Source organism: Tachypleus tridentatus, chromosome 9 (assembly GCF_004210375.1).
Source record: "Tachypleus tridentatus isolate NWPU-2018 chromosome 9, ASM421037v1, whole genome shotgun sequence".
NCBI classification, from domain to species: Eukaryota; Metazoa; Arthropoda; class Merostomata; order Xiphosura; family Limulidae; genus Tachypleus; species Tachypleus tridentatus.
The window spans coordinates 141,180,751-141,199,227 of NC_134833.1; the positions used below are offsets into that span (position 1 = coordinate 141,180,751).

The 18,477-nt window shown below is 35.5% G+C and overlaps 1 protein-coding gene across 10 annotated transcripts in view; it reads left to right on the forward strand.

Annotated features, from left to right (window-relative positions):
• Positions 1-18,477, forward strand: part of LOC143226533 (apoptosis-stimulating of p53 protein 1-like) — a 226,804-nt gene that overhangs the window by 193,521 nt on the left and 14,806 nt on the right. For all 10 annotated transcript variants that reach the window (XM_076457601.1, XM_076457602.1, XM_076457603.1 and 7 more), the window contains 2 exons: positions 9,912-10,191; positions 17,086-17,282. In XM_076457601.1, the coding sequence (XP_076313716.1) occupies positions 9,912-10,191; positions 17,086-17,282 (477 nt within the window). The remainder of the gene's footprint in view (positions 1-9,911; positions 10,192-17,085; positions 17,283-18,477) is intronic.

Consider the following 18,477-nt stretch of genomic DNA (forward strand, 5'->3'; position numbering starts at 1 on the left):
CTCAAACAAACAATGTTTCGATGTTAGAAACAACTGGTCGCAAAGGACGCTTTTTATGAAGTTTAAGCAAACCATAATGATAAACGTGGACAACACAGTATGGTGTGATGTTGAGATATTGTATTTTATTAAGAATATTATCTGTGTTCAAGTTGAATAGGTGTATTTACAGTTTAGCTTTCCATCTGTCAATAAGATCATAATGCAGCTTGAAACAGTATGTTGAATCACAGTACCTTCTGCTTTCTTTTGAAATAATCAGATTTATCTGAAAATACAACTTCCTTTGTCTGATTTGTAAACAATAACATTATCATTTTTACTAAAATTCTTTAAAGCCTTAAATTTTAAAGTTAAATTTTAAAAAAATCATATTAATTGTTATTGTTATTCAAAACGGTCAGTGCTACTCACTGTCTGACTTCTAATATTACTAGATGATTGATATAAGTTATTTGAAATAGGTTGACAATATTTACAAATATTGTAAAAATTAACCCCCAGATTTGAGCCGATTTAAAATTATATATTTAAAAACGGCTGGTATCGGTAGAGAAGGCACTAATAGAGGGGCGAATAACGTTTCGACCTCCTTCGGTCATCGTCAGGTTTACAAAGAAAGGGTTACTAACCGCCAGCTGACCACATGTTTGAAAGTGGTTGTGTAATTGAGTGTAGGAATGTAGAGGACATGCTTAGATGTTCGAACACTGCAAATCAAATTTACATAACATAACCATAGAAAACACCCAAATACTAAAACAAACATAAACAAACGCAAAATTAAAGAAGCCTTACTTATACAACAACTCAGGTCCAAAATAAACCAACACAACGGAACACCTTTACACCTATATTAATAAATATAATCACACATCTAAGCACGCCCTCTACATTCCTACACTCAATTACACAACCGCCTTCAAACATGTGGTCAGTAACCCTTTCTTTCTTTATGAACCTGACGATGACCGAAGAAGGGCGAAACGTTATTGGCTTCTCTATTAGTGCCTTCTCTACCCATACCAGCCGTTTTTAAATATATAATTTTCTCTACAAGTGGGTTTTCTCGTCATCATAGATTAGCCTATTTAAGACTAAATTCTAACTATGAGTTAATTTTTTTTCTACCCCACTTAAAATTTACAATAATTAATTGAATATAACTCTACCGGTTGTTCTATAAATTAATTTTTACCTAACTGTCGCCTCAATGTGTCAAACTTAACTAACTGTTTTTCTCGTGATGACGAGAAACTCACTTGAAATAAAAATGTATCTCAAGATGGCTGATGTGCGTATTGAAACTTTTATTAAAATAAAGTAGATAACAATGTTTCGACCTTCTTTTGCTTTATTTTAGTAAAAGTTTTAATACCCATTTTAGCCATCTTGAGATACATTTCAACTGTTTTTTTTTTTTCTAATCTGTAAAATAATTTCATTGGTTCTGCTGAATGAAAACTGGTAAGTCGAGTTTAGAACACTTTAACTACTTAAGACAATGTGATGTTGTCGTTCATTCCCATTGGTTAAAGATCTTAGCAAGGACCAATGATGAACAGAGCCTCCCAGTGAAATAGAGCTCATTTGTTCATGAGTTGAGGCCTAAGTGTTGGTTTAAGTAATAAGTGTATTGAATACTAATGACAATCCAAATAATGAACTTCGAGCGCCAATGTTTTTTTGTGTTTGTTTGTTTGTTTTTTAATAATCATTTCAAAAAATAACAGTTGGCGACTGGACATAATTTCTATAGAATGGGGTAATAACCTGGATGCGTTACCTGTGATAACCTTTTAATCGTTAGTAGTAACCACTTTCACATTCCAGGGGAGCAACTTTATTAAGATGGTAAAATGTGTTGTTGACAGAAAAAAAGGTGCTACCGACCCCCAGAGGGCGTTCCTATCCGTTGTTTGGAGACCTGTTGTTCTCGCGGTGGTTGTAGTAAAGTTGTTTTCAAGGTTCATATTTGGTTCTTGCGTAGAATTTTTTTGAAACAAATTGTGTTTTCATTTATGGTGGCACGATTTTCTTTTCATTCCTCATTCTTGTTTGACTCAGGAAAAGATACAAGTTGCAAAAGAAATAAGATTAACTCTGCTGCAGCATAACATGAAACTTTGGTTATAACACATGACACAACATGAAACTTTGGTTATAACACACAACGCAACCTAAAACATTAGCAATACACGGTCCTTCGACCCAACAGCCTGTAAACAAGATTTCCCATGACGTAGTGAATGAATAATACTTTCCTTGTCTGCCACCTAGCGAGTGATTTATCTGTTGCAAGCGATCTTAAGCATGTAACAGTAACGTGCACGTGCACGATATGCCACGAGACAGTCCCTATGTGCTACTTGGAGTGAATTAGACTTGTTTGACTAAAACAAACATCGTATAAATACGTGGTTGAGTTTTTTATAAAAAAAACAACTAAAAACGTTTAGTGTAATTATCTGCTGACAAAAAAAAACTTCAGAAAGTCACAAGGGAATTAAATCTAACTGTAGCAAACACGGGTGAGAACTCGATGAACACTAACTATTAGTGTTTGTGTTTGTTTTAGAGCAAAGCCATTTGTAGTAGTGTTTGTGTTTGGTTTAGAGCAAAGCCAGTTGTAGTAGTGTTTGTGTTTGGTTTAGAGCAAAGCCATTTGTAGTAGTGTTTGTGTTTGGTTTAGAGCAAAGCCATTTGTAGTAGTGTTTGTGTTTGGTTTAGAGCAAAGCCATTTGTGGCTGTCTGCTGTGTCCACTACAAGGACTTTACACTGTAAACACGTATTGATAGTGCCTTACACTATATTACATTAGTGATACACATTGACACTGCCTTACACTAGTAACACGCGTTGACAGTGCCTTATACTGGTAGCATTGTTTATTAGAAGGAATAATATTTTTTTCTATAAATTTCTTACGACTTCGAGTGAACTTAAAAAGTAACGTCGCCTACTCTTTAAGTATTAGACTTAACGACAATTTTAACTGTGTTATTATTTTTCATTAAGATGCTCCTTCGTTTACTGCCATAGTAGATGCGTTTTGTAATAAACAATTGCATTCACTGCTATGTAATAAGCACCTTCGTTTACTACTATAGAGCATACGTGTTTTGTAATAAACAGCTGCTTTTGCGACTATGTAGTAGACGCGTTTTGTAACAAGCACCTTCTACGTATACTATTATACAGTAAAGAACGTTTTGTTTTTTAACACATATATTGTAGTGTATTTATTAACATAAATTATGTTATGGACATAACTCCCCAACCCCGTGGTTCGTTACACGAATATCAACGGTTAGTCACTCATGTATCCTTCTTTTTTTATATGTATAAACTTTATTACATACGTCAGGTTTGTTTGTTTTTTAAGCGTATGTTAGTATACATGTCTAAATATGCTACCACTATCGACATTTTATAGGAAAGTAAACAACAAGTTAATTAGCTTTTGAAGACTTAGTGTGGAATTTTTATGGGTAGCTATTTCCTGATGAAAGTCGACTTCTCAGCTTGTGGTCGTGTCGATTTCCGTTCACCTTGTGTTGAATTATGTTCATAGTTTCCGAATGATAGTCGAGCTCTCAGCTTGTGGACGTGTTGATTTACCTTCACTTTGTGTTGGTAAAGTTCTGTAAATTTAATGTAGAATTTATTCACGTTGAAACAGGAACCACAACTGTCATACCACGTGCTTTTATGAATTGCGTCACAGTGGGTTAAAACATAAATAAGTGCACCAAGGGAGAGAGAGTTATGTCTCCTTTACATGCAAACATACGCGTCTAAAGTTTTAACGTGTTCACCACGTGGTCTAGCTATCGAGCCATTTTTATCACAAGTTTTAACGTGTTCACCACGTGGTCTAGCTATCGAGCCATTTATATCACACATTCATAAAACGTCATGCCACTCCCCACCCCTAGTAACGATCTAGCCCTACACTATCAATGGTTGATTTGAATTTCGCGCAAAGCTATACACTGGGTATCTTCACCAACTGCCCTTAATTCAGCAAAGAAAGACGAGAGGGTTCAGTTTGTTAAGTTTGTTTTGAATTTCGCGCAAAGCTACACGAGGGCTGTCTGCGCTAGCCGTCCCTAATGTAGCAGTGTAAGACTAGAGGGAAGGCAGCTAGTCATCACCACCCACCGCCACCTCTTGAGCTAATCTTTTACCAAAGAATAGTGGGATTTACCGTCACATTATAACGCTGTCACGGCTGAAAGAGCGATTATGTTTTATGGGGCGGGAGATTCGAACCCGCGTTCCTGAGGTTGCGAGTCAAGCGCTCTAAACAGCCTGGCCATTCTGGACTTCCGTATTAATGAAATGTAACCACAAATGTCGTTATAATTTGTTTACTCTCAGTGTTTTCTGTTGTTGTTCTTTCAAACAGAAATATACCATAAGATACGCTATCTACCTGAACCACATAAACTTGATTAAAAAATAAATTAAAATTCCTTAACAATATCAGTTGCTATTGAATTTGTCCAGATATAAACGTTCACTGTAAACAAGAGCGGGTCAGGGATTAAAACGACCTAACAAAACTCATTCTGGACTTCCATTGAGGGTGGGTAAGAGGGATTCGTGAAAAACAGAGCGAAGTGCTCTGCTTAATGCCACATGTATAATATAGGCCTACTAGTACTATTCGTACAGTTTACAAATTAAACAAAATTACACTGCAAAACAATTTCCATTAACAATCCAACCTTTATTCTTCGTTTTGGTAAAGTATAAACCTACGTGAGTTCAAAAATACATAATCTGAAACTAGTCCGCACAAAGAATAATTTTAAAATATTTATGTTTATCAGTCATCGTTCAGTAACGAGAAATTAGTTACTCCGGAAGTTCAGTTTAAGCTGAGTTAAAAAAAAAGAAACTAAAGAGTTGTGTGTGTGTGTGTTAAAGATTTATTTTCACAGTTGTTAAACAAGTAGTTTGCTGTATAATATCTAATACAGAGTTCGACGAAATGTCATAATTTAAATACTTAAATCAGTTTAGGTTACTATATGGTTGTCTGACTGTGAGAAGTTGTTACTTTAAAAGAAAACTTGAATCTAGAGGTTTCTAATTTAATAGCTGAGGTATGTGTTCAATGGTTCGCTATGTATCTGTGTGCATGTATAAGGTGTACAGTAACATGTACAGCAAATATAAAAACAGATTTAGAATGTTAAGACTGTAGCAGATGTAGAAACTACGAAAAGTACAGTTTCTGAGTAAAATAATTCCGGTAATGGCCCCTAAAATAGCCATTTGATACTACGTCTCTTCAGTTACACATCCAATCGTAGGTGAAGAATTAGAATTAGCAAAATCAGGCCGATTAATAAATTTATTATAGGGTGGAACTCGGAAAATCTAGCTCACAACGTTCTCAGTACAACTGGGAACACACCGTACTCTTCCAGTTGTGGACCTGATAGTTGATCATTAGAACAAAGTGATATAGAACTATACCAGCTGCTGAAAAACACATACACACTTTATAACAAGAAGTTATGATTCATGAGGTACCTGTACGATATTGAACCATCACTGTAGACTAGCATAAACTGATTAGGCTGCCTTTCAGGTGATTGTTATAACTGTGTTTGTGTGTACAATAAAATGATTTCATGTAAGGCTTCACATATGGCTTGCACATGGAGCGGGGAACATTTTTTTTAGTAGCCTTTTAAAACACAAGCGTAGAATAATTCACAATTTATCGTATAGTTGTTTTTCCCGCATGACACCCGTGTCATACAGAGAAGACGGTGTCTGCTTCACGACCTTTTTAATGGACGATAATCGGGGAGAACATTGTTATTCTTCCTATAAAGACCTAGAGACATCATTAACGAAAGTTTTGATTAATTCAGAGATAAACACTGTGTATCTCTCAGTGAGAGATAGTCTTTTATCCAGACATTAGGAGTTTTTTATGTATGTGTACTGTACGTATAGAAACGTGTGCCAATATAATCATAGAATTATCAGTACGATCTACGTTGGCATTTCATACAAATTTCCTCAGACTGTTCATGCATTAAACTGCTCATGGCCCATTACGTTGTTGATGACAGAACCCTAATAACAGACGAGTTTTTTGGAAAAAAACAAAACAAAAGTTCCATTAGTATTGTAGCTATTTCCACCTATTATTGGTGTGGGGACCATTTGTAAATTTAATGTAGGAAACTAGAGTCATCGTCCATTAATGTCGATCAGTTTGTTGCGATGCGTATTGTGCATGGTGAAAGTTAGCATCGTTCGATATAAATCAATATGTGAACCATGACGGCAGTGAACGTTATAAAAACGATTTTTTTTGCTTGTATTGTTTTTTTTTTTTGTTTCTTTGAGTAAGCCCCTTATTTCGTGAAGTGTTCGGAGAACTTTGCAACCTAAACTCCCAAAGTTCTTTAGTTCGTTTCAGCTTACTCGCTGTTAAAACTAAGAAACGTAATCCTATAAAACAGTTGGAAAAAACATCCGTCATCAACAGATTAACAGTTAACCCTCAAATTACTGATTGGTTCTTATACCGTTGGTTGCTAGTAGGCTCCACTTACTATATCATTGTTTATACCTGTTACAAGTCTCAATGTTAAAAAAAACTGATAAAAAACGGTGAAATCTCTCATTTTGTTTGTAAGATATATAGATAACTCCAGCAATATTTAGTGGTAATAATTACAATATTCTTGATATTTGCGTATGTGTGGCTCGTGTGTTATTACGAACCAGGTAACTAACAACGTTATTAACCCAAAATAGTTTGGTGCATAAATAGCTTAAAAAGCTGATGGGATTGCACCCTATTGGTAATTTCAGGATTAAAAATCATCAGTATCTAAAAGGCAAAGAGTTAAATAAACGTTTAAGCAGCAGATGTACTCCAGTAATCCTCTTTCAAGAAATTAGGCTTAATCATGATCAAATAAAAGACATCTATTTTTAGAGTTATGAACAAAACAAAATTATTGTTTTGTTGGTTTTTTTTCATTTTCCAACTGCTATCAATTTTTTGTCCAAAATAGCCGTAATGTTTATATTATTTAGTGCCTTTCCAAACACGTTACTCAAACGTTCTATTCTTCTTACGTAATTACTTGGTTCAAGACGAAAGGAGGTAAACTTTTGGGTTATCATGTCTGCAAATATGTGTATATAATTATATAATCATAATCTTACTGCGACCTGCAATAAAGTTGTGTAATCAAACGATTTAATATTTTTTCCCGACCTTTGGAAAAAAATCATACCCTATATTGTAGTCATTCTCTGTCATCACACTTCGTTGGGAATCCTTGCACGCGCTCAATTCAAGCAGTAGTTCGGAGAATGGATTATATATTGCATACTGTATTCGTAGAGGTTCCCTCGTTCGAATTCTGGTGGAGTTGTCTCTTTTTCGAAAACTGCCAAGGAATGAGAATCGAATTGTCAATGCAATCAGGTAACCTAACAAATAATTTTACATTCAAATATTATTGAATCGTGTAACGCTTTTAGGCATACGTTGATCCCGGTGTAAATCAGGTTTTATGTAAGATACTTCGTAGGAGAAATAAGAAACTTTCTACAACCTAATTAGAGTGTAATGGGGTATTAACCACCTATTTTACTACCGAGTCAATTGTCGATTAACATACACTTATATTGGTACAAAAATGCTGAAATACAGAACACTTATAATAAATGGAGAAGAGCGTGCCAAGATTGTATGATTACTTTTCACGCGCTTGAGAGCGCAAAAATCATTCATCTCTGTGGCCACTTTGTGACAAGCCTTATCAACTTACGTGAGCTAAGACGAAAACTACGAGTAGGCTACTTACATAGTTAGGCCTAAGAGAACTCGGCGAGTACTGTCGATTGTCGCAGTTAGTCGTAAAATATTTTCTTGCTGTCTTTCCTATATTTTTATCGTATATTTTGGTTTCTGTGTCGCATATATATTGTTGGTAGGTAGTTCAAACTAAAGTGTGTTCATAGAATTGTTGTGTATTTATTCCTTTCAAAGATAGACAATAACTGTCATAAGAACCGCCACAGGTCGAAGTAATTAATTTGGAAAGTGCTGAAATATAAACCAGAAATTCATTCTCTCAAACTCGGCACGCGTAAGGGTTAAAAACAACATAATTTTCAATTTAAACATGAAATTATACATTTTGGACGTTGAAGAATTCTTGCTAACATTGTAACAGTTATAACAACCTCAGTTAACCACTTACCATTTAATAGCCCGGTATGGCTAGGTGGTTAGGGCACTCGACTCGTAATCTGAGGGTCGAGGGTTCGAATCCTCCTCACGCCAAACATGCCCGCCCTTTCATCCGTGGGGACGTTATAATGTAGGTCAATCCCACTATTCGTTAGTAAAAGAGTAGCTCAAGAGGAGGCGGTGAGTGGTGATGACTAACTGCTTTCCCTCTATTCTTACATTGCTAAATTAGGTGCGGCTAGCGCAGATAGCCCTCGTGTAGCTTTGCGCAAATTTCTAAAGTCTTGATAAAAGATATATATGTATATATATTTACCAGCAAAACAAATATGAATAAAAATATGGAATCATTAAAACAAGATAATGAACTTGGTCACGTTATAATTACGCTGCTTCGTTCAGTGGTGTAACTAGGTGTTTTTGTAGCCGGCACAAGTTTGAAGAATTCCTGCTCCCTTATTTTAGATAATTATAAAGCAAAAACAACTCCGTTTATAATAATATTTAATAATAAAAATATAAGGAAAGTTTTATCAAATCATACTATCAGATTTATTTCTCAAATATCTTAAAATAATAGAAGCCCAGCGCCCCCTTCTGGGCTGTCCTTAGTTACGATAAGATTTATTAATTTTATTTCAGGTAATTGGAAATTGTCATCATCATGCTTTAAGCTGTTGTAATTGTTAAATATATGTTGACTTTAGTATGAATTTGAAGGCAGTTATAAATCATCACTTAGGAAGAATTAAAAACTACCGTTAACAATAAAAGAGAACTGTTAATAAATAAGGGCGTACTTGTGATGACAGAGACACCTAATTATTCCCCCCCCAAAAAAAAATCAAAGCAAATAGCTCATCATATTGAACATTAAATTAAACTCCCACAGTTATTGGTGTATTAACATGGACTCCCAAAGAGAATCCACCCATCACATTAAATTAAACTCCCACAGTTATTAGTGTATTAACATGGACTCCCAAAGAGAATCCACCCATCACATTAAATTAAACTCCCACAGTTATTAGTGTATTAACATGGACTTTCCACCCATCTTCTTTGTAAATATTCCCACTTTTCGTTATTATTTTAGAACTGGCGAGTTTGTTTTTTATCATTAACAAGAGTCCTAGACGAAATAATCAAGAAAACAAACATAAAACGCCATATTTTACATTTCAGTGAACCTACTGTTTTCCAGTGATGTCACTTTTTTTTAATCTAGTGATCAATTGAAATTAACTGTTTCAAGTTCTGCTGTACGCTTTGCCTTAAGCCTATCAATCGCATGCACCCACAAGTCAAGACAACATCATCCACATACGACATTCTGACTGTCTGGTCTTATTGCAGGTGGAACGTGCGAGGCCAACACTCAGAAGTAATTTTTTTTCTTGGTAGACGCATTTGTTTTTTTGTTTTTTTTACAGTCCAGCAATTTTAAGAACGTAATCCTGTATTTGTATTTGGTAATTTCAACATTTCAAAATTTATTCTATAATACTTACATTCGTAAATCATAAGATTACTACAACAAATAAGAAATATATATATATATATGTATAATCCTTTTGTTCTCAGCGTTTGTCAAATACCACGTTTGGTATTCTAAAGAATTATACGGCTCATTTTTATTCATGCAAGGATTTTCTTTGTTTCTAGTTGCCAGAAGGGGCGGAACTCACGCTGGCTGAGCTCCGCGAGATGGCAGCACGACAACAACAACAAATCGAGGCTCAACAACAGCTTCTTGTGGCCAAGGAACAACGTCTAAAGTTCTTGAAACAGCAAGAAGTGCGACACCACCAAGGCGTTCAAATGACAGAAGGAGATCGGCTGCGACATTTGCGTGAAAGGGTAGAAGGTCAGGAACAGAAACTCCGCCGATTGAGGGCGCTGCGTAATCAAGTGGACCAACAGCGGGTGAACAATGGTAACTTGGGTAAGTTAGTTATTATCGCTGTCTGTAATTATGAATATAATTATTTTATTTAAATTTATTTCTCGATTCTTATCTGTCCAAACAAGTTGGAAGAATCTTACTTGAAGGTTTTGACTTAATATTAATTCTAAAACATTCTACCAAGGAGTGATTTATGTATTTACCGTTTGAAGTGAATTTGGGCGTTCTTATCTCATGGTTATAACTGTTTAAAGCCGAAGAATATTATCATTTCTGGTATACTTCCCGTGAAAGTGGATACATCGTGTGTTTTAACCACTTGTGCCAGGAAACTTCGTATTTGAAACCAACATGAATTAGTTGATTGATTAGACGTATCTAGCCCTTGTATATCACCCAGTTGTTACTTTACTTAAGTGGTAATACGGCCGATATTTTACTCCTATAACACTCGCACCAGCGTCAATTCTCTGTCAATTACAACCGTTGCTGAACGCCCATTTCTTGAAATGACCCATGGTCTGTGTGTATGTGAGAGAGAGATATTGATTGGTCTACTGTCTTCTCTGGAAACCGAAGCGAAACTTGTCACAACAGTTATCAATGTTGATAATCGTACGTGTAGATTTGTAAGTATTTGTTGGGACCTTTGTTTATTTGTTTGTATTTCATAATTCATCAGCAGTATGTCAAAAAGTTTAGGTAGTCTCTGTACATCAATGTGGCATTATAATTCCAACAAGTTGTTAATGTCCAGTTAACCTATACAGAACGTTAAGTTTCAAGATTAATAGTTTTATTTGTTTATCTCATAAAGGTTCATGTTTAGAAACATGAATGTTCTGTGTTGTTCTACACGTCTGGTTGTGTTCGGACTGGTTCATCAAACTTGCTCGCCCTTTCAGCCGTAGGGACGTTATAACGTGCAGTCAATCCCACTATTCGTTTGTAAAAGAGTAGCCCAAGAGTTGGCGGTAGGTGGTGATGACTAGCTGCCTTTCCTCTAGTCTTAGTGCTAAATTAGGGACGGCTAGCGCAGATAGGTCTCGTGGAGCTTTGCACGAAATTCAAAAGAAATCAAATCAATCGGACTGGATTGTTCATGTTTCATTATTTTATTCTATCGTAGGTCTTAGTTTCGACTACAGGCGAAGTTCACACTGAAACATTTTTAATTTTTGCTTGTCATAGCACTCAGTGGAAAGAACTTACTAAAAACTGGGTAATAATTAGTGAAACGTTAACAGAATTTGTGTTTATTTTTTATTATTCGTATGTTATCAGAGATCCGATAATCAAGAAATAGTTTAGGAAAAAGATGACTGTAGCGATATTTATATTGTTTACATATAGGGTTCTTTAGCACTTGTTAGTTGGTAACACTCTACAATTATCTTTAAATTTTTTTACTTAGATTCTTCTTTATTTTCTGATCAAATATGAAAAAAAATGTAATCGACGTTTTTAACGATTTTCTTCTTCGGACAATTAACAGGAATTTCTTTCGCTGTGAGTGATAAATATTATCGGTGTGTCGTCGTTTCCCGTAACACAACATGAACAGGAACGATAAATCATCGTTCAGTCACGATGACAGTATACGTAGACTTGTAACATACATCATTTTATATCGGTTCTCGACGATAGACAGAAAGTTTCTGTAGACATAATAAAATAGCTTAAAGGTTAGGGTAAACATGAAACGATGGGTGAATAATACAGTCAACATGGGGTTACTAAAAAAAACGTTAGGATAAACATGAAGCGATGGGTGAGTGATACAATAAACATAGGGTTACTTAAAAAGTTAGGGTAAACACTTAATATTGTTATACAGCTACAAAGTTGTTGTGAAACATTGCTCGCTCCTTTACAATCTGATTCAACACCCCGTGTTTTCTATTGTTATTGTCAACATAATATCACGTTTCACCTTTCCTTATATGTCCTAATATAAAACCTTTGTTAAATTAGACGTTGATAGATATTTATGCCGGGTGAACGATCATGCCCATACAAGGATGACCTTGAATTGTGAAATACGTTATTGTTTGTCCCCGTGTACAACCCTTTGAAACAAAAGGAGTAGGACAGATATAATTGAGCTGTGATTCATCGTGGTAGCCTTGTTATAGACATTGTAATTCGTCGCTAACGAAAGCGAGTCTTGTTAAATAATTTTGTTCGTCTTGCAGACAAGCAGCAAATTCCAAGTTTATAAAGTTTTGATACATTACAGTCTGGCGTTAACTCGTTAATTTGTACAATAGTTTCTAAGTTTAAAGTGTTTGAGCGTAAGGCACGTTTCGTAAAGTCTTATAAAAAAAAACACCGATGTAGGTTTGTCGACTTGTGTTATTAGTAATCATTAAATACATGGTAAACTTATCAGTGATTTCTAAAGATAATTTTCTTGGTATCAGAACGTACAATTACTATGTACGGTAAGCTTGCCACAGATGATTTCTAACGGTAATTCTCTCACAATCAAATTACTATATTTAAAATTGCAGCATAATTATCACATGTGGTAAAGTTACCACAAAGTGATTTCTGACACCAGTTCTCTCAAAAATTATTTCCTGTGTTTATCAACACAGTTATTTATGATAAAGTTATCACGGGCCAGTTTTCAAAGTTAATTCTCTCAATATCAAAGCTATTTCCTGTGTTTGACATCGCAATTACTACGTGTGGTAAACTTACCACAGGATTATTTCTACCGTTAATTATCTGAGTATCAAAATATTTCACTAGGATTGCGTTGTTTTTTTTTTTTTGTTGTTGTTTGCTGGTTTTAATGTTCTTAAATTTGAAAGTCATAGGAACCAATAGCAGGAAATAATATTGGGTTTATGTACGACATCTCATTCGTTTTTATTTCTGCAAGACATTGGCGAGATTTCCTTCTAAATATATATTATTTACAAACAGATGGCAGTAAGCGCAACTTTCTTATTTTGTATTCGAGTTGCAAGCATTTTCTTATTGTAGTTCATTTTTTCCAGTTAAGCTCTCTGAACTTTGACAGATAAATAACGTGTTGTTTCTGTAATAGATTAAACATATACGTTCTTGGCTGTCACGTGTCCATCTTATGAAACCGGAACATGATTTATATGATACTTAAATAAAAGATTCGGCATGGCCCAATGAATTAAGGCATTTGAATCGTAATTTGAGGGTCGCGGGTTCGAATCCCTGTCGCACCAAACACGCTCGCCCTTTCAGCCGTGGGGGCGTTAAAAGGTGACAGTCAATCCCACTATTCATTGGTAAAAGAGTAGCCCAAAGATTAGAGGTGGGTGGTGATGACCAACTGTCCCTCTAGTCTTACACTGCTAAATTAGGAACGGCTAGCGCAGATAGCCCTCGTGTAGCTTTGCGTGAAATTCCAAAAACAAACAAACAAAGTTAAATAAAGTAACACGGTAAAATGTTTGTTAAATTTCTCCTCCTGGAGAAAACTCAGATTTAATTTTAAAGCTGCATTTACTTGTCGTTGGTTGTCCATCTTTTCTCTTTTTTTGCCATTTCTTCGTATTTTCCATACCTTTCAACCATTACACGACCGTTCCAGTTTCAAGATTAATAGTTTTGTTTGTTTATCTCATAAAAGTTCGTGTTCAGAAACATGAATGTTCTGTGTTGTTCTACACGTCTGGTTGTGTTCGAACTGGATCATCAAACATGCTCGCTCTTTCAGCCATGAGTCGTTATAATGTCACGTTCAATCCCACTATTTATTGGTTAAAGAGTAGCCCAAGAGTTGGCGGGGAGTAGTGATGACTAGCTGCCTTCCCTCTAGTCTAATACTGTTAAATTAAGGACGGCTAGAGCAGATAATCCTCGTGTATCTTTGCGCGAAATTAAAAAAAAAGTCACAGTTTGTTTTTTTAAATTAGAAATCTTGCCATTTTCTGGTAAATTTCTGGGAGAGGTTTTATGCAGTTACGTTCTGCTCTGTTTTTATGAAGCCATTAATGTTTTGATTTAAATTACTTCGTTTTGATAACATAAGTGGTTTAGAATCGAAACACGCTCCTTTGCAGAATAACATAGTAATCAAAACTGTATTCTGTCTTGAGTTTCCCGTTACTTTTGTTGCATCAAGTTAAAAGTAACTTGTACCATACCAAAGTGTTAAACATTGGCCATAAATGAGCCCATGCGCTTGTTTCAATCATATATATTTATTATAATATTTAAAAGGTACTATCGTTTTTTTTTCCGAGAGAAGTTTATCTAGGCCCTAACACCCGTTCAGAGAAAGTCGCGAATTCTTAATAACTTCCGCTAAAAGACCTGCTAAAATTCCATAACATTAATCACAGTTATTGATTAATACTCTTAATTTTGAGTAACACACAAACACCTAAAAGCTTCTATGGGAGTTCCAATTTGTTTAAGCGAAAAGATGCGCTGTGGTCACCATAGGGATCAAACCCCACGTTGTAAGGGAGGCAAAAGAGAGAGGACTTGTCCATTAACATATTGTACGTTGAATCAAAAGGTGAAATACCTCTATGATAGAATATAAACAATTAAACAAAACTTTACCAACGCGTTATCGAGGCTTCTATCCTCTTTAAGGCTTATATCAACAGATATGTCAAAATAAAGACCTGACAGAGAACTTTCGAAACATCTTATGATGACATACGAGAAATTAGATCTCCACGATGAAGAATCAGAACTAATCTCTTCTATCGCACGACTACAAGATAATCAGATGTAAAAGTTCATTCTTTTATCATCTCTTGGTTTTCTTGATGTCTTGTATTTTTTTACTTCCTCCCTGTACTCGTTTTATTGCGTCAATTGTTTTATTTTAAATTATTTAAAAACTTACGAAGTTGGTTCTTAACTTTTTTTTTCATCTTCCCTAAGAGTGAAATATTAAAAATACAGGGTGTCTGAAAATGAACATGCTAAAAATATAGTTAAATAACTTCACTTGAGGTAACAACAAAATTTGAATATATATGTTGTTTGTTTGGAATTAAGCGCAAAGCTACACAATGGGCTGTCTGTGTTCTTCACACCACGGGTATCGAAATCTGGTTTCTAGCGGTGTGAGTCCGCAGACATGGCGCTGTGCCACTGGGAGTCTGAATATAAATACAGGTAGTGAGTTTTATTTTGTTCTTGGTTCTTTCACGAACGAACTGTTACAATAAATTCACGTGCTACGAGAGTTCTTCATTTCAGAACTCCGAGAATCCCCTGACTTGTTACAAAGAGCTATCTTTTAACAGGATGGAGGACCACACTACTTTGCTCGAACTGTTAGTGTTTTTAAACCAGACTTTTCCAGAGCGTTGGATTGGTAGGGAAAGGCTTATCAAGTGGTCCTCTCATTCGCTCAATTTAACCTCTTTAGATTTTCATCTCTGGAGCTTTTTGAGTGTGTGAGTGCTTTCTTATAACAAAGCCACATCGGGCTATCTGCTGAGTTCACCGAGGGGATTCGAACCCCTGATTTTTGTGTTGTAAATCCGTAGGCTTACCGCTGTACTAGCGGGTGACGGGGCTCTAAAGTCTACCATGACAAACCAAAAGACTTTGAAGAAGTGAAACATTGTATTCGTGATGCTATCATATCCATCTTTACTCCTGTGGTGGAAAATGTTTCCTCAGAATTTAAATGCAGAATTAGAGTAAATAAAGTGAATGATGAAAGGCATGTAGATGTCCATTAATTATTAAAACTAAATCTTACAAGCCAGCTACTTGTATTTATGTTCAGTTTTTGTGGTTATCAGAAGCAACCATGAAGTTATTCAACTTTATTTTGGTATATTCATCTTCGGTCACCTTGTATATTTTCAATAGAATTTCTTGCATTTTTTTGTGTGGAAGGAGATGATTTATTGTTTCATGAGGTGATATATTTTAATTTTAAATCATCTATAAAGGAGGATTCGTAAAGTTCAATGAGAGGAAGTCAGAATTAGTGTTATTAATCAAGTAGTATCTTATTGAAATACTTCAAAAAACATTGTTCGTTGCGAATTTTGATCAGCGGGGTCAACAGAAACAAAATAGTGGATGTTTACATTTTGTCTTGTATTTGTATCTGTGGCAAAACTACTAAGGATATGTTCCGTCATCATTAATTTATCACTACTGACCACGCTAAACACAGACTACCCACTATTCACGTAGAGATATTGACTGTCACTTTTATAACGCACCCACGGCTATAAAGCGTGTGTGAATGGGGGAATGATATAGCACGAATTTGAACTCGGCTATTCAGGTCCGAAATCCAGAGCTCCACTAGAGGCCCAATCCGCGTTCTAGTTTCTCCAGATTGGTGGCTGTTGTGTACAAAAAATATTTATTTCGCATATGCAAATAACTTGGTTATTGAAAGTCATTTTAGCATTTTTGACCACTGTAACTTAAGAAAATATCACGTACATCATGGTTCTCTTTGAATTGCAGAGTTTTTGTTGTATAATTTCTTCTAAGTCAACAAATTATTTCTATAAAATTAATACCATGGTAAATAATGTAAGTTCATTTTCACTGTCTTTTTCTATTAGAAATAATCCTGTAAAAATTCAAACTATTTTAAATAGAATTGTAATCTATATGAAGTTATCTTAAAGAGTTAGTGGCGAAATATACAAAAATGGCCTTTTATAATGGTCTTATTTGTAAAGTATAAGCAAAAATTATGTTCCATACACAACAACTACCTCTCTAGGCAGAATCTAAAGTAGATACCATTTTATTTCTGTGATGCCTTGGACATGAAATTCGTGTTGTAAAAAATTTAGTTTTCTCTAAGTATTCCCAAGAGGAGCACCACTTGAATGTTAATTATGATACTAATTTTGGTCACTTTTTTCTCTGTAAGTGGAAAAAAAAATACTTTTAACAACTTGTATTTATCTTTCTCACATTTTTCTTCTCTTTGCGCAGGAGCAGAGCTTGATTCTATCCGGGCTCTTTTTAATGAGAAGGAGAAAGAACTTTCGTTAGCAGTGGCAAAGGTGGAGGACCTCACGCGGCAGCTGGAGGAACTACGTCGAGGTAATCTAAACGGGCTCAAGACCAGTAATACCAAAGCTTCTCTGCCTGCTGCCTTGGAGGTGGAAAAACTAAAACAGGAGTTATTGGTGAGTATGTTTTATTTTCTGTTTCAGGTGCAGCATATTTCACAGTACATCATCAAAACCGTTTCAGTGGTACCTCAAGTTTTTTTTTATAAACGTATCTGTTGAACAGAGACTCGTCTTTTAACACAGTAGTAATGATGTTTAATATGGGAGTCCAAAATGGCGAGGTTGTTTAGAGCGCTTGACACGGATTTCAACCCCCATCCAATCAAACATTTTCGCTCTTTCAGCCGTGGAGCGTAATAATAACACAATCAATCCCATTATTCGTTAGAAAAAGAATAGCCCAAGAGTTAGCGATGGGTGGTGATTAGCAGCTGTCTTCCCTCTAGTATGTCACTGCTAAATCAGGGACGGCTAGCGCTGACAGCTCTCGTGTAGTTTTGCGCGAAATTCTAAGCAAACTAGAAATCCTAGTTTCTATATCCATGGTAGACAGAGCTGAGATAGTCTGTTTTAGAGCTTTACTCTTAAAAGGAACAGAAAATCTCAAGTTAAAATTAATCTATTCTGCGTATGCAAAAATAAAAAATACCACTAAAATATCGTTAAAGGTTTTTTTTCCTTAGTAATGATGCCAGTTTTATCACGTTAATGTGTTCCAAACACGCCCTGCCCATCTTATGTTCTTCTTTAAAATAAGTGAACAATTTAACATGATGGTTAAAGTAAAGATCCCTTTTATGTGTTTGTACTGCTAAAAAACTGTTATTACTTTTTAATGGGTACCTGTTCTACCGGTTGAAACATATAGTACTGTACGAAAGTGTTGGAACAAGATAATATTTGTGTCTTTCTTTCCATTTAAGGTGCTAATTCATCCATATCATTACAAAATCTACATTTTAACACTAAGGTAATACTTCACTCATCCCTGTTGCGACTCGCAAACTGAGGGTCGTAGGTTCAAATCCCCATCACACCAAACATGCTTACGCTTTCAGTTGTGGGGGCGTTATAATGTTACAGCCAATCCCACTATTTGTTGGTAAAAGAGTTGCCCAAGAGTTGGCGGTGGGTGGTGATGCCTTCCCTCTAGTCTTACACTGCTAAATTAGGGGCGGCTAGTGCAGACAGCCCTCGTGTAGTCTTGCGCGCAATTTCAAAAAACAAATAGGCATCACTGTTGACAGCTGAATGAGCCAGGGTGAGAATACTTGTACTTTAAAATTCCCACATACTTATACTAAGGACA